Here is a 27,623-nt window from a genome sequence, read left to right as displayed (position 1 = left end):
GAGGGCAACAGCAGGGCAGAGAGGGCAAGGGCTGGGCAGAGCCTGCCAAGGAAAACAAGGCAGGACAGGGTGCGGCTGAAAGACTCAGCGCAGGGAAGCTGCAGCCACAGCAGTCAGGCTAGGGCACAGAGAGTGAGGATACGGTTGGGAGGGGGGAGGGGGGAGGGGGGGGCCCGCAGGAGAACATTGCAGGAGCAGCCAGATCACCGGCATCACAACTGGCTCTGTTGTTCAGCAGGGTGGGTCAAATACTGGGTGAGCAGCGGTCATAGGAATAGACAAGCATTTCTGTGGCTGTGATCAAGACTCCAAGACTGTGTTGTCTACCTGATGCCAGGGTCAGGGATGCTTCTCAGCAGGCAATGGACATGGTTTTAATTGTATTTCCATAGGTTCTTACTGGACACTATCATCCAGAATAAATATTACCAAATTATCCAATGGCACTCTGGCTCATACCTAATGTGTACAGTTTAAGAACAAATTTTGGAAGTAATTCTGAGTAGCTTTCTCATTCTTCAGAAAAATTAATAACTATTTTATAACTATATGCTGTTTTAGTTATCTACCACGATGGCTTCTTCAGCTCCTGTTCACACAATTGACCTGTTTGAGAAGGACCATGCTGGGAGGTATCACATTCCTGCTCTGCTCCACTTTCCAAACTCAAACATACTTCTGGCATTTGCTGAGAGGAGAGGCAGCCTCCGTGATGAAGATACCACCGTGTTGTGCATGCGCGAGGGCATGTATGACAACTCTTCAGACACATTTTGGGTAAACTGGCTGTTGAACCCTTAACAGGTCACATTTATGTGATCCGTAAGAATGTCATTTGTTAATGATACTTGACTATTTTGGTTGTATTTCTAAGAAAGCATGAAATAGAAAGATTCTGCCCTTGCTGAGCAAATTATCGATACCAGTACGATCACACTGACTGTATAGATTAGAGTAAAGGTCCAAATCTGCAACCCGCTTAGAATTACTTTCTTTGTAAATAGACCACATGACAAACTTAACAGTGGTCTGGGTACTGCCTTCAATGGCAGATCATAAATAGAGGAACCAGCTCGTCCTGTGAAAACTGGTGCGGTAGGTTCTGTTTCTATTTTACTCACGAATCCTTTGTTTTATGAAAAATAGACACAAAGTGCAGATGCAACTCAGTGGGTCTCAGCATTTCTGGAGAACATGGAAAGGTGATATTTCAGATCAGGTCCCTTCTTCAGGCTAATTGTGGTGAGGGTGTGGAGTGGGGAGAAGGCTGTAAGAGGGGAGGGGCAAGACAAAGCCTGGTGAGTGATATGTGGATGTAGACGAAGGGGGGATTTGATAGACAAATGGTTGGACAAAGGCCAGAGATGAAAAATTAAAAGGTATGAAGTAAGGATAGAAGAGGTGTCAATTGTGAAGCCATAAGAATATAGGTGAAAGGGGGGGGAATGGATGTGAACCCAGGTAGGGCACAGGGAAGGGGGGTGGGGAGGGGGGAGAGTTGCAAGAAAGGGGTTATTTTATGGAGAATTCACTGTTCTTACCGTTAAATTGTAAGCTCCCCAAGCAATATATTATATAGGGAGCGATATATTATATAGGTAACTCCAGTTATGATCCTCCAATTAAGGTTTATAAACTTTATTTCAGGTACTTTTAAACCCTCTGAATACGTTAAGTTGAATGTAAAGTGTTGTATTTAAATGCGCGAAGTATAAAAAATAAAGTGGATGAGTTTGAGGCTGAGTTAGACATTGGCAAGTATGACGTTGTGGGAATTACAGAAACATGGCTACAAGAGGACCAGGGCTGCAAACTGAATATTCAGGGGTACACAACGTATCGAAAAGACAGACAGGTGGGCAGAGGGGGTGGGGTTGCTCTGTTGGTAAGGAATGATATTCACTCCATTGCAAGGGGTGACATAGAATCAGGAGATGTAGAATCAGTATGGATAGAAATGAGAAATTGTAAGGGTAAAAAGACCCTAATGGGAGTTATCTACAGGCCCCCAAACAGTCGCCTTGACATTGGGTGCAAGTTGAATCAAGAGCTAAAATTGGCATGTCGAAAATGTAATGCTACGGTGGTTATGGGAGATTTCAACATGCAGGTAGACTGGAAAAATCAGGTTGGTAATGGACCCCAGGAAAGGGAGTTTGTGGAGTGCCTCCGAGATGGATTCTTAGAACAGCTTGTACTGGAGCCTACCAGGGAGAAGGCAATTCTGGATTTAGTGTTGAGTAATGAACCTGATTTGATAAGGGAACTCAAGGTAAAAGAGCCATTAGGAGGCAGTGATCATAATATGATAAGTTTTAATCTACAAATTGAGAGGGAGATGGGAAACTCAGAAGTGTCAGTATTACAGTATAGCAAAGGGGATTACAGAGGCATGAGGCAGGAGCTGGCCAGATGTGACTGGAAGACGGTGGAACAGCAGGCAAGACGGTGGAACAGCAATGGCAGGTATTCCTTGGAATAATGCAGAAGTTGCAGGATCAATTCATCCCAAAGAGGAGGAAAGATTCTAAGGGGAGTAAGAGGCACCCGTGGCTGACAAGGGAAGTCAAGGACAGCATAAAAATAAAAGAGAATAAGTATAACATAGCAAAGAAGAGCAGGAAGCCAGAGGATTGGGACTCTTTTAAAGAGCAACAGAAGATAACTAAAAAGGCAATACAGGGGGAAAAGATGAGGTACGAAGGTAAGCTGGCCAATAATATAAAGGAGGATAGTAAAAGCTTCTTTAGGTATGTGAAGAGGAAAAAATTGTTAAGGCAAATGTGGGCCCCTTGAAGACAGAAGCAGGGGAATTTATTACGGGGAACAAGGAAATGGCAGACAAATTGAACCGGTACTTTGGATCTGTCTTCACTAAGGAAGGTACAAACAATCTCCCAGATGTTCTAGTGGCCAGAGATCCTAGAGTGACGGAGGAACTGAAGGAAATTCAAATTAGGCAGGAAATGGTGTTGGGTAGACTGATGGGACTGAAGGCTGATAAATCCCCAGGGCCTGATGGTCTGCATCCCAGGGTACTTAAGGTGGCTCTAGAAATCATGGACGCATTGGTGATAATTTTCCAATGTTCTATAGATTCAAGATCAGTTCCTGTGGATTGGAGGGTAGTTAATGTTATCCCACTTTTTAAGAAAGGAGGGAGAGAGAAAACAGGAAATTATAGACCAGTTAGTCTGACATCAGTGGTGGGGAAAATGATGGAGTCAATTATTTAGATTTTTAGATTTAGAGATACAGCGCAGAAAAAGGCCCTTCGGCCCACCAGGTCCGTGCCGCCCAGCGATCCCCGCACATTAATACTATCCTACACCCACTAGGGACAATTTTTACATTTGCCCAGCCAATTAACCTACAAACCTGTACGTCTTTGGAGTGTGGGAGGAAACCGATGATCTCGGAGAAAACCCACGCAGGTCACGGGGAGAACGTACAAACTCCGTACAGTACAGCACCTGTAGTCAGGATCGAACCTGAGTCTCCGGCACTGCATTCGCTGTAAGGCAGCAACTCTACCGCTGCGCCACCGTGCAGCAATGATAAAAGACGAAATTGCGGAGCATTTGGATCGCAGTAACAGGATCGTTCCGAGTCAGCATGGATTTACGAAGGGGAAATCATGCTTGACTAAGCGTCTGGAATTTTTTGAGGATATAACTAGGAAAAAGGACAGGGAGAGTCGGTGGGTGTAGTGTACCTCGACTTTCAGAAAGCCTTTGACAAGGTCCCACGTGGGAGATTAGTGGGCAAAATTAGAGCACATGGTATTGGGGGTAGGGTACTGACATGGATAGAAAATTGGTTTGGCAGACAGAAAGCAGAGTGGGGATAAATTGGTCACTTTCAGAATGGCAGGCAGTGACTAGTGGGGTACCGCAAGGCTCGGTGCTGGGACCGCAGCTATTTACAATATACATTAATGACTTGGATGAAGGGATTAAAAGTAACATTAGCAAATTTGCAGATGACACAAAGCTGGGGGGCAGTGTGAACTGTGAGGAAGATGCTATGAGGTTGCAGGGTGACTTGGACAGGCTGTGTGAGTGGGCGGATGCATGGCAGATGCAGTTTAATGTGGATAAGTGTGAGGTTATCCACTTTGGTGGTAGGAATAGGAAGGCAGATTATTATCTGAATGGTGTCAATTTATGAAAAGGGGACGTACAACGAGATCTGGCTGTCCTAGTGCATCAGTCACTGAAAGGAAGCATGCAGGTACAGCAGGCAGTGAAGAAAGCCAATGGAATGTTGGCCTTCATAACAAGAGGAGTTGAGTATAGAAGCAAAGAGGTCCTTCTACAGTTGTACAGGGCCCTGGTGAGACCGCACCTGGAGTACTGTGTGCAGTTTTGGTCTCCAAATTTGAGGAAGTATATTCTTGCTATTGAGGGCGTGCAGCGTAGGTTTACTAGGTTAATTCCCGGAATGGCGGGACTGTCGTATGTTGAAAGACTGGAGCGACTAGGCTTATATACACTGGAATTTAGGATTGGAGGGGATCTTATTGAAACATATAAGATTATTAAGGGGTTGGACACGTTAGAGGCAGGAAACATGTTCCCAATGTTGGGGGAGTTCAGAACCGGGGTCCACAGTTTAAGAATAAGGGGTAGGCCATTTAGAACAGAGATGAGGAAAAACTTTTTCAGTCAGAGAGTTGTAAATCTGTGGAATTCTCTGCCTCAGAAGGCAGTGGAGGCCAGTTCTCCGAATGCTTTCAAGAGTGAGCTAGATAGAGCTCTTAAGGATAGCGGAGTCAGGGGGTATGGGGAGAAGGCAGGAACGGGGTACTGATTGAGAATGATCAGCCATAATCACATTGAATGGCGGTGCTGGCTCGAAGGGCCGAATGGCCTCCTCCTGCACCTATTGTCTATTGTCTATCCCCACCCCCTGCTGGCTCATATGCTTGATTTGGATACCTGTGTTTCCTCTGTGTCCCGTAGTTCTGCTCTTGCTCCCACTCCTTCCCCACCCCCCCTTCCCCCACCCACCCCAGCCATAACAAGGATAGAGTTCTCCTGGTCTTCATCTTTCACCCAACCGCCTTTGCTGTCAATACATCATTGACCTTCAACATGATCTCATCACCTGTCACATCATTGCTTCCCCACCCCTTTCCTCTTTCCTTCTTTCCTCAGTTACCGCGCCCCCCACAACTCTTTGGTTCACTCATCCCTTCCCACCTAAACCACCCATGGGGAGGTACTTTCCCCTGCAACCACAGGGGATGCAATGTCTGTCGCTACACCTCCTCCCTCACCTCCATCCCAAGCACCTCCTTAAGCATTGACTGTTGCATTTGGTGCTTCCGCCATTACCAGAGTGAGGCCACATGCAAATTGGAGGAAGAGCACTTCATATTCTGCTTAGGCAGCTTACAACCCAACATTTGGAACATTGAATTTTCCAATTTGAAGTTGTATCCCCTCCTATCCCATCTCTCTTTCCTGTACCTCCCGCCCCAGTGCATGCCAATTTCTCCAACTATCCTGCCCCTCTCCCCACTAAGCCAATCTCCTTCCACCCATATCCCTTCCCGTCTTTACATCTCACTCCTCTTCATTCCTTGTGTGACACTCTTTCATCTCCTTTTCATCTCTAACCTTTGTCACCTACTCTGCCCATTCACCTGTATCCACCTATCACTTGCCAAGCTTTATCCTGCCCCACCTCTCGTTTTTCAGCTTTTCCTCCCTATTACAGTCAGGCCGAAGAAGGGTCCCCACCCAAAACATCGCTATTCCATTCCCTCCACGAATGCTGTCTGACCAGCTGAGTTCCTCCAGCACTTTGTGTTTATTCCAATGGACAAACGTTGTATCAACTGTTATGTGCACTAGCATTGCAAAATTCGGTTACTGCAGATTTCACCAAAACAATCTCTGGATCTCAACTTTCTCTAAGTTTGCCTTTTAGTTTGGCCGATTCTTTACCCTCTGTAACATGGTTACACCCACTACCTACATGGGCCTTTACATTTAGTATGCATAAAAATAACTTGCACACGCAGGAGTAGTTCCCTCACTGAACATAAGCAGATATAAGAGTTGGCTATAAACCCCTCGCGACCGCTTCGCCAAGCAGTCAGTTCATTAGACATTTGATCTTTGATCCCAAGCTCTTTCTCCCGCCTGTCCTGTACGCTTTGATCCTCTGGAGTTTGGAAATCTTTCTATTTCATCCTCGAGTGTATTTTAACGGCATCCTCAGCTCTCTGGGTTGAGAATTTCTCTCCGTATCCTATGCTATACTCTCTCCACCATGTAGTACCTTCCGTCCCTTACTCTTTCCCTCTCACAGCTCCGGGTCTCACTCTCCTAAACATGCCAGGTTCCTCTATTCTTCATCCTCTGCCTGGTCCACGCATCAACCAACGGTTCTTCTTGTTGCTGACATCCACACCAAGGATCATAAGCTCGCCTGCCTCCACGACCCTGAATCTGTGTGGGGGTCCCGTTGCTTCCCATCCCCCCAGACCGGGGTCTCTGACACTCCACAAGGGTCCCGCTACTCCCCTTGCCATCTTCAAGCATGGGTCTCTGACATTGAACGGGGTAACCAGTGCTTCCCCACAAAGCTCCAGGCCAGATCCGTGATTCCAAATGGTGGTTCTGCTGCTCTCCCTTGGTACCAATCATGCCACACACCATGCACCACTGATCTCACGTCCTCCCTCCCCCCCACCCCACCCACCCCAACCTAAACATCTTTGAGCCCCTTTGCCCACATCTCAATGTTCTGAGCCTATCATGATGTTGAGCTACTTGTCCATCACCTCCACCTCTGTGCTGGTTTCTTGTGCATGGAGCCCTTACCTCTTTTCCTCCCTCACCCAACCCCCCCCCCCCCTCCACCGATGACCCTATCTCCAATCTCCAATGCTCTCCTTCCTCTTGGATTCACAACTCTTTTTATAGCCTTTACCTTCTCTCAGTCTTTTCATTTCGAATTGCTGATATAGACAATAGACAATAGACAATAGACAATAGGTGCAGGAGTAGGCCATTCAGCCCTTCGAGCCAGCACCGCCATTCAATGCGATCATGGCTGATCACTATCAATCAGTACCCCGTTCCTGCCTTCTCCCCATACCCCCTCACTCCGCTATCCTTAAGAGCTCTATCCAGCTCTCTCTTGAAAGCATCCAACGAACTGGCCTCCACTGCCTTCTGAGGCAGAGAATTCCACACCTTCACCACCCTCTGACTGAAAAAGTTCTTCCTCATCTCCGTTCTAAATGGCCTACCCCTTATTCTCAAACTGTGGCCCCTTGTTCTGGACTCCCCCAACATTGGGAACATGTTATCTGCCTCTAATGTGTCCAATCCCCTAATTATCTTATATGTTTCAATAAGATCCCCCCTCATCCTTCTAAATTCCAGTGTATACAAGCCCAATCGCTCCAGCCTTTCAACATACGACAGTCCCGCCATTCCGGGAATTAATCTAGTGAACCTACGCTGCACGCCCTCCATAGCAAGAATATCCTTCCTCAAATTTGGAGACCAAAACTGCACACAGTACTCCAGGTGCGGTCTCACCAGGGCCCGGTACAACTGTAGAAGGACCTCTTTGCTCCTATACTCAACTCCTCTTGTTACGAAGGCCAACATTACATTGGCTTTCTTCACTGCCTGCTGAACCTGCATGCTTCCTTTCATTGACTGATGCACTAGGACACCCAGATCTCGTTGAACTCCCCCTCCTCCTAACTTGACACCATTCAGATAATAATCTGCCTTTCTATTCTTACTTCCAAAGTGAATAACCTCACACTTATCTACATTAAACTGCATCTGCCATGTATCCGCCCACTCACACAACCTGTCCAGGTCACCCTGCAGCCTTATTGCATCTTCCTCACAATTCACACTACCCCCCAACTTAGTATCATCTGCAAATTTGCTAATGGTACTTTTAATCCCTTCGTCTAAGTCATTAATGTATATCGTAAATAGCTGGGGTCCCAGCACCGAACCTTGCGGTACCCCACTGGTCACTGCCTGCCATTCCGAAAGGGACCCATTTATCCCCACTCTTTGCTTTCTGTCTGTTAACCAATTTTCTATCCATGTCAGTACCCTACCCCCAATACCATGTGCCCTAATTTTGCCCACTAATCTCCTATGTGGGACCTTGTCGAAGGCTTTCTGAAAGTCGAGGTACACCACATCCACTGACTCTCCCTTGTCAATTTTCCTAGTTACATCCTCAAAAAATTCCAGTAGATTTGTCAAGCATGATTTCCCCTTCGTAAATCCATGCTGACTCGGAACGATCCCGTTACTGCTATCCAAATGCTCAGCAATTTCGTCTTTTATAATTGACTCCAGCATTTTCCCCACCACTGATGTCAGACTAACTGGTCTATAATTACCCGTTTTCTCTCTCCCTCCTTTCTTAAAAAGTGGGATAACATTTGCTATTCTCCAATCCACAGGAACTGATCCTGAATCTATAGAACATTGAAAAATGATCTCCAATGCTTCCACTATTTCTAGAGCCACCTCCTTAAGTACTCTGGGATGCCGACCATCAGGCCCTGGGGATTTATCAGCCTTCAGTCCCATCAGTCTACCCAAAACCATTTCCTGCCTAATGTGGATTTCCTTCAGTTCCTCCATCACCCTAGGTTCTCCAGCCCCTAGAACATTTGGGAGATTGTGTGTATCTTCCTCAGTGAAGACAGATCCAAAGTAACGGTTTAACTCGTCTGCCATTTCTTTGTTCCCCATAATAAATTCCCCTGCTTCTGTCTTCAAGGGACCCACATTTGCCTTGACTATTTTTTTCCTCTTCACGTACCTAAAAAAACTTTTGCTATCCTCCTTTATATTATTGGCTAGTTTACCCTCGTACCTCATCTTTTCTCCTCGTATTGCCTTTTTAGTTAACTTTTGTTGCTCTTTAAAAGAGTCCCAATCCTCTGTCTTCCCACTCTTCTTTGCTATGTTATACTTCCTCTCCTTAATTTTTATGCTGTCCCTGACTTCCCTTGTCAGCCACAGGTGTCTCTTACTCCCCTTAGAGTTTTTCCACCTCTTTGGAATAAATTGATCCTGCAACCTCTGCATTATTCCCAGGAATACCTGCCATTGCTGTTCTACCGTCTTCCCTGCTAGGGCCTCCTTCCAATCAATTTTGGCCAGCTCCCGCCTCATGCCTCTGTAATCCCCTTTGCTATACTGTAATACCGACACTTCCGATTTTCCCTTCTGCCTTTCCATTTGCAGAGTAAAACTTATCATGTTGTGATCACTGCCTCCTAATGGCTCTTTTACCTCTAGTCCCCTTATCAGATCAGGATCATTACACAACACTAAATCCAGAATTGCCTTCTCCCTGGTAGGCTCCAGTACAAGCTGTTCTAAGAATCCATCTCGAAGGCACTCTACAAACTCTCTTTCCTGGGGTCCATTTCCAACCTGATTTTCCCAGTCTACCTGCATGTTGAAATCTCCCATAACCACCGTAGCATTACATTTTTGACACGCCAATTTTATCTCCTGATTTAACTTGCACCCTAAGTCGAGGCTACTGTTTGGGGGCCTATAGATAACTCCCATTAGGGTCTTTTTACCCTTACAATTTCTCATTTCTATCCATACTGATTCAACATCTCCTGATTCTATGTCACCCCTTGCAAGGGAATGAATATCATTCCTTACCATCAGAGCAACCCCACCCCCTCTGCCCACCTGTCTGTCTTTTCTATACGTTGTGTACCCCTGAATATTCAGTTCCCAGCCCTGGTCCTCTTGTAGCCATGTCTCAGTGATCCCTACAACATCATACTTGCCCATGACTAACTGAGCCTCAAGCTCATCCACTTTATTTTTTATACTACGCGCATTTAAGTACAACACTTTAACTTCTGTACTAAGATCTGTATATGATCTTGTTCAGCCTGACCTCTCCACTCCACTCGCCCACTCTCACCTCACATCCTCCGAATGTGAAGCCTGCCACTTACTCTACACGTCCCAACCTCATGATGTATCCTGCAGACAAAGGTGGTGCTGTTGTGGTCTGGCAAACTGACCTCCACCTAGCAGAGGTGGACCTCCTTAATTGCCTCCTCACACCTCCCCCTGACCATGGCCCCAACAACCATCATCAGGCTACTGTCTCCCACACCATCACAGTTCTTATCCCTTTAGCAGATCTTCCCTGCACAGCATCCATTGTGATAGTTTCCTAAACCCACACTGCCCGTTTCCATCTCCTACTCAAAATTCACAAACAGAATGATGTTTGAACATGATCCAACAACCGACCACCCCTAACATAGCTGCTAAGGAGTTCCACCAACTCTGTGCTATTGAACCCTAGCAAAACTCATGTTGTTCTTTGCAGGACAAAAGGAGGGAAATGTGGAAGCTTCAGTAGGACAGGGGTTAAGATAGCTTTACAGCACAAGGACCTTTGGATATCCATTGACGTGCAGCACAAGGTTCTTGACGTAAAGTCAACCTTTGACGTACAGCTAGCTATAAGATAGAGCATAAGGTTCATGATAGTCATCCTTATTAAAATTGAATACAGATAAAGGATTGAATAACATGTAATTTTTTATTCGTATTAGTGTTATTGTATTTGTATTGGTGTTTTCGAGAATATATTGTGTTCCAATTAGAGAGTGCACCTGATTTCAAGGATCAAAATCTGTATTAAAGCTGACAGTTCCAAGTAGAATTTCAGAGTAGTAACTGGGACTTTGCTGCACTACTTGTGCACAAGTAAATAAAGTGCGTGTGGAAATGAGTGGAAGTTGTCAGAGTCCAGTTTATTGTTGACCACACCCTGGTAGGCTCATTTTATCTGCCTGCTCTTGCCCACTGATCTTACCTCCTCATAACGCCACTCTAACATCTTGCAATTCTCCAACCCTACTGCCACCTCTTGAATATTTGGTCTCAATACATTTCTATTCCCCATCAGGAAGGCCTTAGGACTCTCCATTTACTTCCAGAGTACAAATCGCGCCATTTCTCCTGGTAACACTCTCCTACGCCCAGCAGAAATTGTTCTTACCTTGAACACTATTTTGATTCCTCTCGCTTTCTACAAATCAAAGGGCACTCACGTGGGCCCCAGCTACACCTGCTTCTTCCGTTGTCTACATGGGGCAGTCTTTGTTCCAAACCTAATCTGGTTCTACTTCCCTACTCTTTCTCCACTACACTGACGACTGCATGGGTGCTAGTAGTCCTGATAAAGAGTTCTCAACCCAATACATCGACAGCCTGCTTCCCTCCATAGATACTGCCTGACCCACTGAGTTCCCCCAGCAGCTTGTGTTTTGCATAGATTTATATAGAAGGTCGAGCTCCAAGGGCCAACTGACTCTTTCCATTCATAATTTACTTCATTTAAAGAGAATGGAATATGCCAATGAATTTTCGAATGTCAAAATTGTTACGATTCTGTTTTATGTGACACTCTCTTGGTCTCATTTTCTCAGTGGGAGGACATAAAAACTATACAATCTGCACAAAAGATGGGGTGCCGATCCACGAATCCCTGTCTGGTCTATGAGAAAGATATGGACATTGTCTTTCTCTTCTTCATTGCAGTCGATCGATTGAAGACTGAACAAGATCAAATCATCAGTAGAAAAAATGCTGCACGACTTTGTTATGTTACCAGTGACGACCAAGGGCAGAACTGGAGTGCAACAAATGATGTAACAGAGTCTGTCATAGGTGACACCATCAATAAGTGGGCAACATTTGCCTTGGGTCCCGGCCACGGCATTCAGCTAAATAATGGCCGTCTTATTATCCCTGCCAGTGCTCACGAGATAGAGTCAAATAACCAAGTCAGGGAACGTGCTTTCACTTTCTTTAGTGATAATCACGGAGAGTCCTGGCAGTTTGGGTCCTTTGTTTTCGGGGAGGAGTGTGGGGAATGCCAGGTGGCACTGGTGTACCAATTTAAAGTATCTAGTTGCATATGCTGCAAAGTTGGCAATTCTAAGCAGGCTTTAATCTATTGCAATGCCCGGAGCAATAAGGGTGGTGTGAAACAGTGTCGTGTGGAGGTTTTCAGTCGGGATGGTGGAAGGACCTTCACAGAAGGGAAACTGGTGAAACAGCTGGTTGAACCTCCAGGAGGTTGTCATGGCAGTGTCATCAGTTTTCCTTCCTCGGCAATTTCACACGTCAAAAATTACCCCAAACTTGAGAAGCATTACACTCAAAAGAAGGGTGATAGCTCAGAGTTTGACGTTATACTGTTCTCGCACACCACCAACTCCAAGTCACGGAAAGATTTAGGAATATACCTTACTACATGTTCTGGTAGACCTCATACTTGGACAAATCCTTGGGTCATTAGTGCTGGAGAATGCGGCTACTCGGAACTGGTATTTATTAACCTTCCTAAGGAAAGACACCCAATTGTTGCTTGTTTGTTTGAACGTGGGTCCTTAAATGAAAATATTTCATTTTGTGTTTTGCAAATTTTTGATATTATTGAGAACACTGTAAAGAAAATGCACTGATAAGGGGAACACAGATGCAGACAGTCATAATTTGAAATGATTTTTTTCTGCTTCAAAGACAGTATATTGGACATATGTAAAAGTCATGTTACTTGTTAACTGTATCAAAAAAACTTAGTAATATGTGTTAATGCAAAGATTTGTTTTCTCAGTCATTTCCTCTAACCCATTATTGTGTTTTGTATCATGGCAGGTGACCATTATTCTGTAGGATTTACTTCATACATGCTTCTGGAGAATTTAGAGAAACGTTTTTCATTATTATTTTGATTTTATTGTCATTTGCTGAGACTATGGGGCTGATCTTCTGCTGCCCATAGATCATTGGCCGCCTGATTTGGGGCCATGCTGTTCCTTCCAATGCTGTGCTTGGAGCAGTGTCTGTTTGCTGTTGGTTCCCTGCCCATCGGCTTGGTGTGGGGCAGTGTAGGGGGCTTCTCAGTTCGAGCTGGTCACACTCACAGAATTGTTGGTGACTCCCACCCCAGACTCATCGGCTGTCAGCTCTGTCACTGTTGTTCAATATTTGTCAACATCTTTGATTGGAAACATTTTAGATTTACTTGAACATTAATGAAATAGTTAAATGAAATAAACACCTTTGTCATTCAGTTTCAACGTGTTTTTTTCCTGAATCGAACTGCTGGTTTTGAAAATCATTGTTATCATTTTGACCTGTATCGATCTGACACTCCCTCTGTTCCCTCCCCCACCCCCTGCAACTTAAAATATGTATGTTCCGTTGTGGGGTGAGGGGTTTTTGCACAAAAAGACCAACTGCTGTTTCCTACAATGCCCCTGCCTAATTTGCTGAGTAATTCCAGCAATTCCTATTTTTGTTTCAAATTTCCAACATTTATGATCTTTTCTGCTCCAATAAGTTCAACTTACTTAAAGTGAAAGTCATCTGGAAATTCAGATTTACCCTTTGTGGCATCGGGGAATGACACCAGGTTTGGCAGTGACCACATTGACACTCGCGATAGGGTGAACCTGCGTGATTTATTTTATTTACACTGGTAAGAAAGTCCAAGACCGCCCGGGGATGCTGTCTGTTGTCATCGGAGCACATGTGGAATGACGCTGCAGATCGCAGGGCTGTCCCAGCAGATTAGTCCTGGTCTTTGAAGGGGGAGGGGTGGCAGTCTCAGGCTTCTTCCTGCAGTTCACCCTTGTCTCCTGACAAGCTTGAAGAGGCGATGCTGGCCGTCTCTGGATTATCCTGGCAGCCAGTCTTTGCCTTTGTGTGTGTGTGGGTGCTGGCCCTCATTGTCTGTGGATAGGAAGAGGTTCTGGCATCTCAGGCCTGCCCCGGCTACTCAGACAGCCTCAAGTAGAGGCTAGGGCTCCTGGTAGTCCACCCTGATCACACAGTGGTCTCAGGTGTTACAGTGGCTCAATCTTCCTCGAACCTGCAACGGGAACACAACTAGGAGGGAGGCATCCCACTTTGTCTTCAGTCTTCTCTCATCTTCTCCCAGTCTGTCTAGAATCTCTGGGTTTTATAGGGAGTAGGCTGACAAGGTTCAAGTGTCCAACCAATATTGGCTAATTGGATGCAGCTGTTACCAATAACAGGTCCAAAGAAGGGTCTCGACCTGAAATGTCACCTATTCCTTTTCTCCAGAGATGCTGTCTGACCCACTGAGTTACTCCAGCTTTCTGTGTCTTTGCTGGGATTCAGCCTGTCCTTGGTCAATCAGCCAGTGGTAGGGATCAGTGCAACATCCGAAGGAGAGAATGAAGAGGCGTTGTGTTCGAAATTATTACCCAATCTGGATTTGGTTTCTGTAAAGTTGTGGATGCCCTACTCTGAGTGCTAAATGCAGCACACTAAATTCAAAGAATTACAAGTGAATCATTGCTTCACCTGGAAGTATTCAGTTCCCTCAAATTGTGCTGATGATCAAACCACAAATTCTAAATTTTCTACAGCAACTGAAAGTGTATTCATGATGATATCGAAATTATCACCTCAATCTTAAAGCTCATAGATTCTGTGCTTGCTGCATGTACGATGATACTATTGGTGTAATTACTATTAATCCACTACGTTTAACTACAGCAATTAATAATAGTACACTGACTTTCTCTTTATTGCTCTTGATATAAAACAGGATTAAGACCATTTGAATTTAATAGCCCTCATCAAAGTCCAATATTTTATACATCTTTCCTCACTTTACACTGTTTTCCCTCCCACAATGTGTGCCGGATTACTTGAAGACCATTCAGTTATTTCGGTATTTTAGCCTGAAGTGCAGGTTCAAGCAAATCAATATCATACCCAAATTTGTTAACATATTCTTCAATATTCAAATTGGACTGTTTATTGGATACATCAGTCCCTGTGTCAATACATTGGAGTTTTGGGAGGGTAGGAAGCCATGTTCTATTAATACAGCAAGAGTCTGCTCAATCCATAAGGTTTGCTGTATAATTCGAATGTCAAATTATTTCCATAAATTACTTCACAATACATTCTATTTCTCCTTGTGAAAAGTAGAGGTTGAAAATATCCCCAAAAACTCCAGCCAGTTAGTCTGCACAGGTTTTAAGAACACGACCAGGTATGCCATCAGGTTCAGATGCTTTCCCAGGGTTCACCCTCCCTGAAGGATCTTCTGATGTTGGCCTCTGTGACTGTGACTGTGACTATAATCAGGATGTATGGGGGCTCGGGAAGGCACATCAGTGTTCTCCGTATCAGAAGTGTGTATAGAACGCATTGAGCTCGTCAGGGAGTGATGCTGAATTGTCGCTTGAGCTGCCTTGTAGGAAGTGATGGCATTCAAGCCCTGCCACAGTTGCTGATCTAAGGGCTGCAAAAGGTTCTCCCCATAGCCTCAGCAAATGAAAATAACAAAATACATTTGTCTATCAATTGTCCAGAAGCATATATGAAATCAATCCCTCAAAATAATGGCCATCTGCCACAATGAAAACCTGTGACTAATATTAAATAAAGTACCCCTTGGGGACCTCTTTAAAACAGAATTCCGTTATAGCGATGGGAGCGCCCCACAGTAATCGGGCACCACTGCCCCTTTCAGAACACAGGCTAATTACGCTGTGCTGGTCATTGAAATTAACAAGCAATTGCTTTGATCGTCATTTGTGCAATGATGAAGGTATAACTCAGCAGGTGCTGGAATAACTCAGCAGGTTCAGGCATCTCTGGAGAGCATGGATAGGTAAAGTTTCGATCGAGACCTACCGCTGGATCGTACCGTGCACCCGACTGCCACGAGACCCACAGTGGCGCCGGAAGACTCAGCACCAGCGTTCACTGCCTCCCCAGTCTCTCGGAGGCTGGGACCGCTGACCCGCCGCTTCCAGACCAGTCCAACTGACATTCACCACCAGGCCGGGCCACAACCAATGACTCCGCTGATCCTCGCTTCTCCCCCAGCCATCAGCAATCCAGGGTTGTCAACTCACCAAGATTCCAGGCCCAGATACAGATTGAAAGTCTGAAGAAAGGTGTTGACCCATAATCGTCACCGATCCATGTTCTCTAGAATGCTGCCTGACGTGACAAACTATCAGTATTTTGTGTCTTAACCAACATCTGCAGTTCCTTGTTTCTACTACTTATACAATGTAGATCCCCTCATCCTACTAAACTCCAGCGAGTACAGGTCCAGAGCAGTCAAACAGAGCTACAGTCTATTATAAACAGGGTTTAACTGAAAAAAAAAATCTCTTTAATCATTTCACAGCTTGTTGGCAATGATTTAATACAATATAATTTGCACGGTTACACGATACAACTTTTGTGCAGCGATTGTCTACATTAAAGCATATTACAAAGTTCCTTTGACACAGTTAACAAGTAACATGACTTATATAAATGCTCAATATACCATTTTTGAAGCAGAATAACGTATCTTCAACTTATGACTGTCTGCACCTGGTTCTCATTTTCTTTACTGTGTTCTCGATAATATCATCAATTAATAAAACACAAAATGACATTTTTTCATTTACAGAACAACATTCATAGAAACAAGTAATAATAGGATTTTCTTTCCCAAGTTCAATAAATGCCAGTTCCGAGTAGCCGCATACACCAGCACTAATGACCCAAGATTCAGTCCAAGTATGACGACTGCCACAATAAGTAGCAAGGCAAATACCTAAATCCTTCCGTGAATTGGTGTTTGTGGTGTGCAAGAACAGTATAATGTCAAACTCTGAGCTATCACCCTTCTTTTGAATGTGATGCTTCTCAGGTTTGGGGTATTTTTTGACGTGTGAAATTGCTGAGGCAGAAAAACTGATGACACTGCCATGACAACCTCATGGAGGTTTCACCAGTTTCCCTTCTGTGAAGGTTTTTCCACCATCCCGACTGAAAGCCACCACACGACACTGTTTCTCACCATGCATATTGCTCCGGGCATTGCAATAGATTAAAGCTTATTCACTGAATGCATAGGCTTCATCCAGCAACACTATCTGATATTCCCCACGCTCCTCCCGTGAAACACAGGACCCAAACTACCAGGAGATTCCGTGATCGTTTGTTTTTCACTCATGGTCTTTTTGTTCAAAAACCTTTCACCCCACAACGGAACTCACGCATGTTTTAAGTTGCAGAGACTGGGGGGGGGGGGGGGGGGGACGGGACAGAAGGAGAGTCAGTTAGGGTACAGGTCAAAATGATAACAATGATTTTCAAAACCAGCAGTTCGATTCAGAAAAAATATATGTTGAAACAGAATGACAAAGGTGTTTATTTAATTGAACTATTTCATTAATTCTCAAGTAAATCTTAAATGTTTCCAATCAAAGATGTTGACAAATATTGAACAACAGTGACAGAGCTGACAGCCGGTGAGTCTGGGGTGGGAGTCACCAACAATTCTGTGAGTGTGACCAGCTCGACCTGAGAAGCCCCCTACACTGCCCCACACCAAGCCAATGGGCAGGGAACCAACAGCAAACAGACACTGCACCGAGCACAGCATTGGAAGGAACAGCATGGCCCCAAATCAGGTGGCCAATGATCTATGGGCAGCAGAAGATCAGCCCCATAGTCTCAGCAAATGACAAGAAAATCAAAATAACAATGAAAAACGTTTCTCTAAATTCCCCAGAAGCATGTATGAAGTAAATCCTACAGAATAGTGGTCACCTGCCATGATACAAAACACAATAATGGGTTAGAGGAAATGACTGAGGAAACAAATCTTTGCATTAACACTTATGACTAATTTTTTTAAATATAGAAAATAGGTGCAGGAGGAGGCCATTCGGCCCTTCGAGTTAGCACCGCCATATAGTTAACATGCAACATGACTTTTACATATGCTCAATATACTGTCTGAAGCTTAAAAAATCATTTCAAATTATGACTTTGCATCTGTGTTCTCCTTATCAGAGCATTTCTCTACAGTGTTCTTAATAATATCACAAATTTGCAAAACACAAAATGAAATATGTTCATTTATGGACCCACGTTCAAACAAACAAGCAACAATTGGGTGTCTTTCCTCAGGAAGGTTAATAAATACCAGTTCCGAGTAGCCGCATTCTTCAGCACTAATGACCCAAGGATTTGTCCAAGTATGAGGTCTACCAGAACAAGTAGTGAGGTATATTCCTAAATCTTTCCGTGACTTGGAATTGGTGGTGTGCGAGAACAGTATAATGTCAAACTCTGAGCTATCACCTTTTTGAATGTAATGCTTCTCAAGTTTGGGATAATTTTGGACGTGTGAAATTGCTGAGGAAGGAAAACTGATGACACTGCCATGACAACCGCCTGGAGGTTCAACCAGCTGTTTCACCAGTTTCCCTTCTGTGAAAGTCCTTCCACCATCCCGACTGAAAACCTCCACACGACACTGTTTCTCACCAACCTTATTGCTCCGGGCATTGCAATAGATTAAATCCTGCTTAGAATTGCCAAATTCGCAGCATATGCAACTGGATACATTACATTGGTGCACCAGCGTCACCACCTGACATTCCCCACACTCCTCCCCGCAAACAAAGGACCCAACGTGCCAGGTCTTTCCGTGATCATCACTAAAGAAAGTGAAAGCACGTACCCTGACATTATCTGATTGTATCTCATGAGCACTAGCAGGGATAATAAGACGGCCATTACTTAGCTGAATGCCATGGCCAGGACCAAGGGCAAATGTTGCCCACTTATTGACGGTGGCACCTATGACAGAGTCTGTTAGATCTTCAGGTTCACTCCAGTTCTGCCCCTGGTCCTTACTGGTAACATAACAAAGTCGTGCAGCGTTTTTTTTATCGTGGATTTGTTGTTGCTCAGACTTCGATTGATCGACTGCAATGAAGAAGAGAAAGACAGTTTCCGTATCTCTCTCATAGACGGGACAAGGATTCATGGATCGGCACCCGTCCTTTTTTGCAGATTGGATAGGTTTTGCATTCTCCCACTGAGAAAAGGAGAGCAAGAATTAGAAGGAACAGAACTGTAGCAATTTTGACATTCAAAAATTCCTTGGCATATTCCACTTCCTTTAAATGGAATTATAAATAGGGAGATCAATGGCCTATGGAACTCACTCTTCAGTAGAAATCTCTGATTCGCTATTTCAATCAACTGACTCTAGAACGGCTGCAGTTTTTGCCAGCATTCCCTAAAATCCATTGTGGAAATTAATCACTCCACATCATCTGTCACTTCAGAAATAAATCTACCTTTCACCAGTTTCTCACTCTGCTGTCATAATGCAAAATGAAGTAATCCTCTATATTCGACTGGAACAATTTTGCATAGTCTCTGCCTTCTCTTCAAAGCAGATTTTTTTTAGTTTATTCTAACCCTATCCTCAAACTTCAGTCCACCTGAGACCAGGTCACGTTTTTTTATTTTTAAAATATTTATTTTTATTGAAGGAAAGATACAATACAAATGACGCAATGCATTACATTCCCCCCATTTTGTTTTTTATATATAACAACAAAAATAACCCTCACCCACCATCCCTGGACACCCCTTTGCAGCTGATGTGTTCACAATACATCATCTCACAAATACAAACGCACAATTTGACAGCAAAACCTCTACATTCTTCCAAGGCACAGGCCCATACACATCTACAACATGTCAGATGGTTCAGGATACACTCATTCATTATGCATCAGCCATCCTGTGAGGTAATCGGCACTTGTGTAAACAAAAATAAGTAAATAAAAGTAAAACATAATTAAAGGCAGATCCCCAACTACAATCAAGTGCCCTCAGTCAGTGGGTAGTTTTAGACTCTCAAAGTATGACAGAAAAGGTTCCCATTTTGAATAAAACAGGTCACGTTTAACCCTTTTTCTATATCTCTTTCAATGTTTGCGTATTTCCTTAGTGATTCAGTGAAAGCAAATAACAATGGCTGATAAAAGCCAGGCTTTGTCGCATTTCTACTTCAGGTCCCGATCTGAAACGTCACCTCTCCATGAAATCCAGAGATGTTGTCTTTCTCCAGTGGTCTGGCCTTGTGGCTGGTAATATACTAACTCACAATTCTTCACTGGTTGTGGCATAGGTGGCAAAGCCAGCAATTATTGTTCATCCTAACTGCTTTTGTGATGATTGGGTGAGCCATTTTCTTTGACTGCAGAAGCCCATGGGTTAAATGAACATTCAATTCTCCAGTTTTTGGTAGCACCCGTATTCCTCTACACCCTGAGTGTACACTCATTTCTCCCATTATCACGCCCACTATCCTCTGGTCCACTTCCCTCCATCTGGCTTTATATTTCACTCCCCTTCTCTCCTTATATGACACTGTTTTGTCTCTGGTCTCTTTTGTTTGTCGACTTTTGTCACCTATTTGTTTCCTTTTCAACTTTAGTGCTTGTCCACCACCTGCCAATGAAAACCTCCTCACTTCTATCCACTCATCAAAGCCAGGCTTTGACGCATTCCTACTTCTTTTCCAGCTTCTTACCTACTACAATCAGTCTGAAGAAGGGTCCCGATCTGAAATGTCACCTATCCATGAAATCCAGAGATGTTGCTTGACCTACTGAGTTATTTCAGCACTTTGTGTTTAACTCAAGAAACCAGCACATGCAGTTGCTTGTGTCTTCATGGGTTGCAGGCTTCCCATAATGTTGTTTGGATGGCTTAGCTCTAATAAGCTTGCAGATACTTGTTGGAGCTGTGACTGAGAAATAGGAGTAAGCCATTCAGCCCTTCAAGTTCTCCCCACCATTTAATGGGAATGGCAGATTCTGTGTGTTCTCTGTAATTAAATCAGGTTTCTTGAAAGTCATTGGAGGAAAGTAGAGAACTATCTATCTGATTTGCCTTCTAGATGGTGAAGGCCTTTGGGGAAATATGGGGGATAATCACCTGCCACAGAAAACCCAGTCACTGAACTATTCCTATAGCTACTGCATTTGTGGAACGGTCCAAATCAGTTTTGGATGAAATAGTTCTCCTCAAGCACGTTAATACTTTGAGATTTGACAATAGTAACCTATTAAATATTAGGGGGTGATAGTTTTCTCTTTTGAGATGATCAATACCTGGCAAATGTAAGGCTGAAAAGATTAACTGAGAAGGTGGATAGAATCAATTTATTATGATTGTAGGGTTCAGTAGCCCCTAAAATAAGATTTATGAAATCAAAAAAGTTTGTCAGGATAAACAAAACAGAATCTATTGCCACCTGTCTCCCATGGTAAGCGGTCCACTATGTTATATTTATGATTTGCCACTCGGGACAGTTGGCAATCTAGTTCCAAGATTATCATGTGGTACATGCTTTGGTGATTACAAAGTAAGTGATTCTGAGCGAGTTGCACATTTAGATCTTTACTATAATCCTTACAGTCATGGAGACTTTACTTGTATCAACAATTTCCTCAGCAAGGGCAAAAGCTTACAATATGATTCACTCTTAAGAACACCACCCACATAGTTAAGGATCATGTACACATGACATTCTTATGGATCACAAAAATGCTACCCATTAAGTTTCCACTGTTAGCTTACTTGAAAATCCTTTGAAGATTTGTCATATGTGCCTCTGCACAGGTAAAGTAGTTCAGCATCTTCATCTTTGGAGCCACGTCTCCTCTCCGCAAATGCCAAAAGTATATTTGAGTTTGGAATGTGCAGCAGTGCAGGAATTCGGTATCCTCCACCGTTATCTTTCTGAAACAGGTCAGTCATGTGAACAGAATCCATCCTGGTGGAAAACTAGGACAATGTATATTTACAAAGAAAGTATTAACATCTCTGCCAAATGAGAAAGCTATTCAGAATTATATTTGAAACTTGTTCCTCAACTATAGTATTTAAATCTGACATTTCTTATTGGATGGCCAGATGGTGCTGGCCATCTCTTTGGATCTTGGGCAGGATGAAAGGTCAGGATGAAAGGTCAGGATGAAAGGTCAGGATGAAAGGTCAGGATGGTGCACTGTGGCTGGACTCAGTACTATACCCCAGGGTGGAGTGGTGACCCAGAGAGGGAAGGGCCCAGTCTGTTGAATGCCTGGCTCTTGTTCTCCAATTTAAATTACATTTTAATTATTTAAATGTATTTGAATTGTTGACATGTCTGAGACATTTCAAAACACTCTAGCCCCTGGCACACTCTCCTATCTCAGCCCTGCATTACACTTTGCTCACTGTGTCTGCTCTCGCCCACCCTTCCTTAATTCAATCTACCCAACCCTGTCTTTGCTCTCTCCTCCCCTGTCTTTGTTCTCTCTGCCCTACTCCATCCTTCCCTCATTCTATCTGCCTTATCCTGTCTTTGCTGTCTATGCCCTCCTCTGCTATATCCTTGCCCTCCCTCAGCCCTTTCCAGCTCTCTCCAAGCTCTTTACACCTTGCAATGACCTTGTTCTCTATACTCTATCCAGCCCTGCACCTGTTCTCTCTGCCCTACCCTGCCCATTATCTATTGAACCTTGCCCGGTGGATTACATTTTACCAGAGCAGCGCTTCTCAGAATTATTTTTAAAGGTTTACAGAAACTAAGGGACATGACAGCTTTTGTATATTAACATTCTTGACTCTTAACTAACTGCACCTTCAGCCACCTTGTAAATAATTCTAAGCCTTATTCTGGACATAACCCACACTGGTGTCAGACCCCAGTTTGATCTGTTTTGTCTGTTGTTTCTTTTCAATTTGCCCAAGTCTGGCCAAGATAACAATTTGTCCAGCTGTTATCAGGCAACCAAATCATTCTACCACAACCCAGAGAGCAGTGCTGTACTATCAACCTCTTGATGACCCCCAGACTATCCTTGATCAGACCCCAACAGCTGCTGTCGACATTCTACCGCTGCACTATAGAGAGCATCCTAACACATGGCATCCCTGTGTGGTACCTCAGCTGCACGGAGGCAGAAAGGAAAGCTCTTCAGCTGGTAGTCCATAGAGCTCAGAGGACCATCGGAACACAGCTACCAGCCTTGGAGGGCATCTACAACACAGGATGCCTCAGAAAAGCCACCAGCATCCACAAAGACTCTTCACACCCCTGCAACAGTCTGTTCGAACTCCTTCCATCGGGCAGACGATACAAGGCCGCCTACACCCGCACCTCCAGACTCAGGAACAGCTTCATCCGCAGGGCCATAGCTGCTATGAACCGGTCCTGCTGAGCCGGATGGTCAAAACGCACAGTGATCCGGCACAGATCTACTTGCACTTTATTCTGTCTCAAAACTGTTACAATTTGTTTCGTTGGGTTGTTGTTGTTTAAATTAATACTGACTAGCTAATTAAATTATTGCATCGTATGGGAGGCGCATTCCCAATCTCGTTGTACCCCTGAACAATGACAATAAAGATATATTGTATTGTATTGTATTTTGCTGGCTTTACCTTGCACAAAACGTTATTCCCTTATCATGTGTCTATACATTGTAAATGGATCGATTGTAATCATGTATTGTCTTTCTGTTGACTGGTTAGCATGCAACAAAAGCTTTTCACTGTACCTTGGAACACATGACAACAAACAAAACTAAGTCCCTCACTTTTCATGCATCAAACCACATCCATGACAGTTAATTGATGGAATCCCTCCCTTTGTTCAGATCATTCCTTAAGAGAACAGAATTAGTTTAATTGCTCCTCTCTCATAAAGTAAACAGTAATATAAATGAGAAAAAAAGTTTGGTGTGTGTATATATTCACATACTCACATATATACCGATTATATATATAAACATAGCACAAAAAGTAAGGAAATTTGTGTTTGGTAGATTATTTCTTTGTTGTAACAATGCTTCTTGACAATAAATCTTATACCGTTGGAAAGCCTGTTTATTTCCCTTTTAAATGGTGCCACATTTGTAAGGAACATGCATTTGTGGGATGAGCAGCAGAGCTGAGTATGTGGGTTGTGCCCATGAAAAATCTGCCAAATCTTCTCTGCCAATGCCAAACAGCTTATTCTGCCATTGACTCTTGTTCGGTGTTGTTTGGTGGATTGGATGATTGAAGTCTGAAGAAACAAGACATATTGGCAATTTAACAATTTATTCATTTAATAAACAGGAGCCTCAGTAGCGTGTGGAAGAACCATACACAGCCACAATAGCCTGGCACCTCCTCCTCATGCTGGTCACCAGCCTGGTCACACACTGTTGTGGGATGGCATCCCATTCTTCAACCAGCATTTGTCGCAAGTCAGCCAATGTGGTTGTGTTGGTCACTCTGGCACGAACAGCACGCCCAAGCTGATCCCACAAGTGTTCAATGGGGTTGAGGTCAGGACTGCTGGCAGGCCATTCCATCCTCTCCACTCCCAAATTCTGGAGGTAGTCTCTGAGAAACCCTGCTCTGTGGGGGCGAGCATTGTCATCTTGGAGGATAGAGTTCGGTCCCAGACTGTGGAGATTTGGGATTGCCACTGGTTGCAGAATCTCATCTCGATATCTCTCTGCATTGAGATTGCCTCCAATGATGACAAGCCTCGTTTTTCCAGTGAGGGAGATGCCGCCCCACACCATCACACTGCCTCACCAAAAGATGTTACTCTATCGGTGCAGCAATCAGCATAGCGTTCTCCGCGTCTTCTCCACACTTTGACCCTATGATCCAACTGCCGTAGGCAGAATCTGGACTCATCGCTGAACATAACGTTCCTCCACATGTTCAGGTTCCAGTGCACGTGTTGCCGACACCAGCGCAAACGGGCCTGACGGTGAAGGGCAGTCATGGCAGGCCTCCTGGCAGCCCTATGAGATCGGCGATCGGCTGCGTGCAGTCTGTTCCGAATTGTCTGGGCAGAGAGCCGACGGCCATATCGTCCTGCAAACCTTGACTGCAAATCTGTAGAAGACAGCCTACAGTTCCTAAGTGCTGACAGGGTGAGGAAACGGTCGTCTTCGGGTGTCGTCTTCTTGGGACGCCCACTTCGCGGCCTGTCTCTGACATCCCCCGTTATATGGAACTTGGCCTTCAGTTTGGAGATGGTACTAGGGCTCACTCCAAATAATGCCGCAACTTGGTTTTGCGGAACATCAGCTTGAAGTTGCCCTATCGCACGGGCCCTATCCAGATCAGTCAAACGTGGCATGCCGATTCTTGGAGCAGACACCTACTGACCACTGTAGCAGTGCCCATGCTCACAGATGCTGCCAATCAGGTGCCAATCAGGCACCTGATTGTCAGCACCTGGGGGTACCAGAAGCTCAAAACAAGAGTCAATAGCAACAGCAGAATAAGCTGTTTGGCATTGGCGGCGCTGCCATAGCAGCTGCGGCTTACCTGCGGTCCATTTGTCTTTGTGTTTTTGTTCTTTTTTTGTCTTAATTGTAGTTGTGATGTCGTGTTTTTGTGTTTGTGTACTGTGTGTGTATGTGGGGGGGAGGGGGGGAACTGTAAAATTGTAAATATGTGTCCCTTCCGAACGGAGACCCGACCTTTGTTTTCTGGGCGTTGTCTCCGTTCCTGCTGCGGCCTACCATCGGCCCAACTCCTGGAGCTGGCGGCCTCCAGGGCTCTGGTTCGCTGAGCCCGTGGACCGGACTCACCATCAGCGGAGCTGGCCGTCTTCGGAGGCTGCGAGAGCGGCTGCGACTCGCCTTAGGCTCGGGCTGCGTGGATGCCGACATCGGGAGCTCCGGCAGCGGCAGCGTGTTCGCCCGCCCCGGATCACGGGGCTTGGGCCGCGGACATTTCACTGTCCGGCGCGGCCTAAAATATGCCGCGGGATTTTTCTCTGCTGGACGGGGGCTTCAATGTCGGGAGCCACGACTGCCCCGACGTGCAGCAACAGCAGCAGCGTGTTCGCCCGCCCCGGATCGGACTTATCATCGGCGGAGCCGGCCGTCTTCGGAGGCTGCGGGAGCGGCTGCGACTCGCCTTAGGCTCGGGCCGCTGCGGACCGTCCGGCGCGGCCTCCAACCACAACAACCTGGCCGCGGGAGAAGACGGCAGGAGAAGGGAAAGACATTGTGGCCTTCCATCACAGTGAGGAGAGGACTGGAGGAGACTCATTGTGATGGATGTTTCTTTGATGGATGTTTCTTTTTTTGTGTGTTTTTGGGGTTGTGTAATTTTAATGCCTATTTAATGCTTTTATTGTTGGACTGTGGGTGACTGAATTTCGTCCAATATTGGATGACAAATAAAGCTATCTTGAATCTTGAATCCTTCCCCCCCCCCCCCCCCTTCCTTCCCCTTCTCCCCCCCCCCTTTCCTCTCCCCTTCTCCCCTCCCCCCCCCCTTTCCTCTCCCCTCCCCTTCTCCCCCCCCCCTCCCCCTCCCCCTCCCCCCCCCCTCCCCCTCCCCCCCCCTCCCCCTCCCCCTCCCCCCCCCCTCCCCCTCCCCCCCCCTCCCTCCCCCCCCTCCCCCTCCCCCTCCCCCTCCCCCTCCCCCTCCTCTCTCCCCTCCCCCCCGGCGTCTCTCCGCCTCCGACTCACCCGCGGCTGCGGCACCCGATCCACAATCCCCGCCGCCGCACCGAGGCTACGTCACCGACGGATCCCCCGCCCCCCCCCCCGCGGGGAGGGGTCTGTGCAGGCGCGGCCGCCGGACCGTCCCGTCCCCCTCCCCCCCCCGGCCCCAGGGAGAGGCCCCTCCCCCCCCCGGCACCAGGGAGAGCCCCCCCCCCCCCCCCCCCCTCCCGGCCGCACCTCAGCTCCGTTTACAGCTGTCAATTCTGGGAAAGTGGAATAATTCATGTTTACAGCTCTTTGGCAGCACTTACGAGGCTACAGGAATGCTAAGATCACAGGGAGTGTTGAGGAACTGAGGGATCTTGGTTTGCACGACTAAAGATTCCCGAATGTGTCGGAAAGAACTGCAGTGCTGGTTTAAATCGAAGGTATCACTAAAGGCTGGAGTAACTCAGCGGGACAGGCAGCATCTCTGGAGAGCAGGAAGAGGTGACGTTTCGGGTCGAGACCGTTTTTCAGACTGAGGGTCAGGGGAGAAGGGACTAGAGATATCAAAAGTGGAACAAGTGAATGAAAGGTATGAAAAGAACAAATCGTAGCCAGCAACGATGATCAACGAAAGGTGGAGCCTACAATGGTCCATTGTTGGCTGTGATTTTCTCTGCCTCAGAAGGCAGTGGAGGCCAATTCTCTGAATGCATTCAAGAGAGCTAGATAGAGCTCTTAAGGATAGCGGAGTCGGGGGGTATGGGGAGAAGGCAGGAACGGGGTACTGATTGAGAATGATCAGCCATGATCACATTGAATGGCGGTGCTGGCTCGAAGGGCCGAATGGCCTCCTCCTGCACCTATTGTCTATTGAAAAGGTGATAACAAGTGGATATGAACATTGAAACTAAGGCAGAACGGCAGTGAAACTAGTACAACGACCAGGGGAGGGGAGGGATGGAGAGAGAGGGAATACAAGGGTTAATTGAAATCAGGGTTGTTAGCTGCCCAAGCGAAAAATGAGGACGTGTTCCACCAATTTGCGTAGGGCCTCACTCTGACAATGGAGGAGGACCAGGACGGACATGTCAGTATGGGAGGGGGAGTTAAACTGTTTGGCAACCGGGAGATCATGTAGGCCAAGGCAGATTGATCAAAGGTGTTCAGCATAATGATCGCCCAGTCTGCTCTTGGTCTTGCTGATATATAGTCCACACCTAAAACAGTGGATACAGTAGAGTGACACAGC

The 27,623-nt window shown here is 45.5% G+C and overlaps 2 protein-coding genes across 4 annotated transcripts; one reads left to right on the top strand and one right to left on the bottom strand.

Moving 5' to 3' along the window:
- The first annotated feature begins 573 nt into the window (after positions 1–573).
- LOC144592244 (sialidase-2-like) lies at positions 574–12,526 on the top strand. The gene is made up of 2 exons (XM_078396776.1): positions 574–777; positions 11,486–12,526. The coding sequence occupies exons 1-2, from the start codon at positions 574–576 to the stop codon at positions 12,524–12,526; spliced, it is 1,245 nt and encodes a 414-aa protein (XP_078252902.1).
- A 3,944-nt stretch (positions 12,527–16,470) lies between these two features.
- On the bottom strand, positions 16,471–26,537 carry LOC144591953 (sialidase-2-like). 3 transcript variants are annotated; one of them, XM_078396016.1, is made up of 4 exons: positions 26,411–26,537; positions 23,516–23,582; positions 21,510–21,671; positions 16,471–18,945 (listed from the first exon to the last, which is right to left on the bottom strand). In XM_078396016.1, exon 4 carries the CDS (start codon positions 18,892–18,894, stop codon positions 17,881–17,883), a length of 1,014 nt encoding a protein of 337 aa, XP_078252142.1. In that variant the 5' UTR covers positions 18,895–18,945; positions 21,510–21,671; positions 23,516–23,582; positions 26,411–26,537; the 3' UTR covers positions 16,471–17,880. The 3 variants fall into 3 exon arrangements, with proteins under 3 accessions (XP_078252142.1, XP_078252140.1, XP_078252141.1); XM_078396014.1 differs by lacking the exon at positions 23,516–23,582 and having other exon boundaries at positions 21,510–21,716; positions 26,411–26,534; XM_078396015.1 differs by lacking the exon at positions 23,516–23,582 and having other exon boundaries at positions 26,411–26,483.
- Positions 26,538–27,623: the final 1,086 nt, after the last annotated feature.

Source organism: Rhinoraja longicauda, chromosome 3 (genome assembly GCF_053455715.1).
Source record: "Rhinoraja longicauda isolate Sanriku21f chromosome 3, sRhiLon1.1, whole genome shotgun sequence".
Taxonomy (NCBI): domain Eukaryota; kingdom Metazoa; phylum Chordata; class Chondrichthyes; order Rajiformes; family Arhynchobatidae; genus Rhinoraja; species Rhinoraja longicauda.
Note: the sequence above shows the minus strand (reverse complement) of the source record. Positions and strands in the feature narration are given on the sequence as shown.

Excerpts from the sequence above, each read along its gene's own strand:
- LOC144592244 (XM_078396776.1), top strand. The coding sequence starts at position 574 with ATGGCTTCTTCAGCTCCTGTTCACACAATTGACCTGTTTGAGAAGGAC. Across the intron at positions 778-11,485 it reads ACTCTTCAGACACATTTTGG|TGGGAGGACATAAAAACTAT; the intron begins GTAAACTGGCTG and ends TCATTTTCTCAG.
- LOC144591953 (XM_078396014.1), bottom strand. The coding sequence starts at position 21,704 with ATGGATTCTGTTCACATGACTGACCTGTTTCAGAAAGATAACGGTGGA. Across the intron at positions 18,946-21,509 it reads AATCTTCAAAGGATTTTCAA|TGGGAGAATGCAAAACCTAT; the intron begins GTAAGCTAACAG and ends TCCTTTTCTCAG.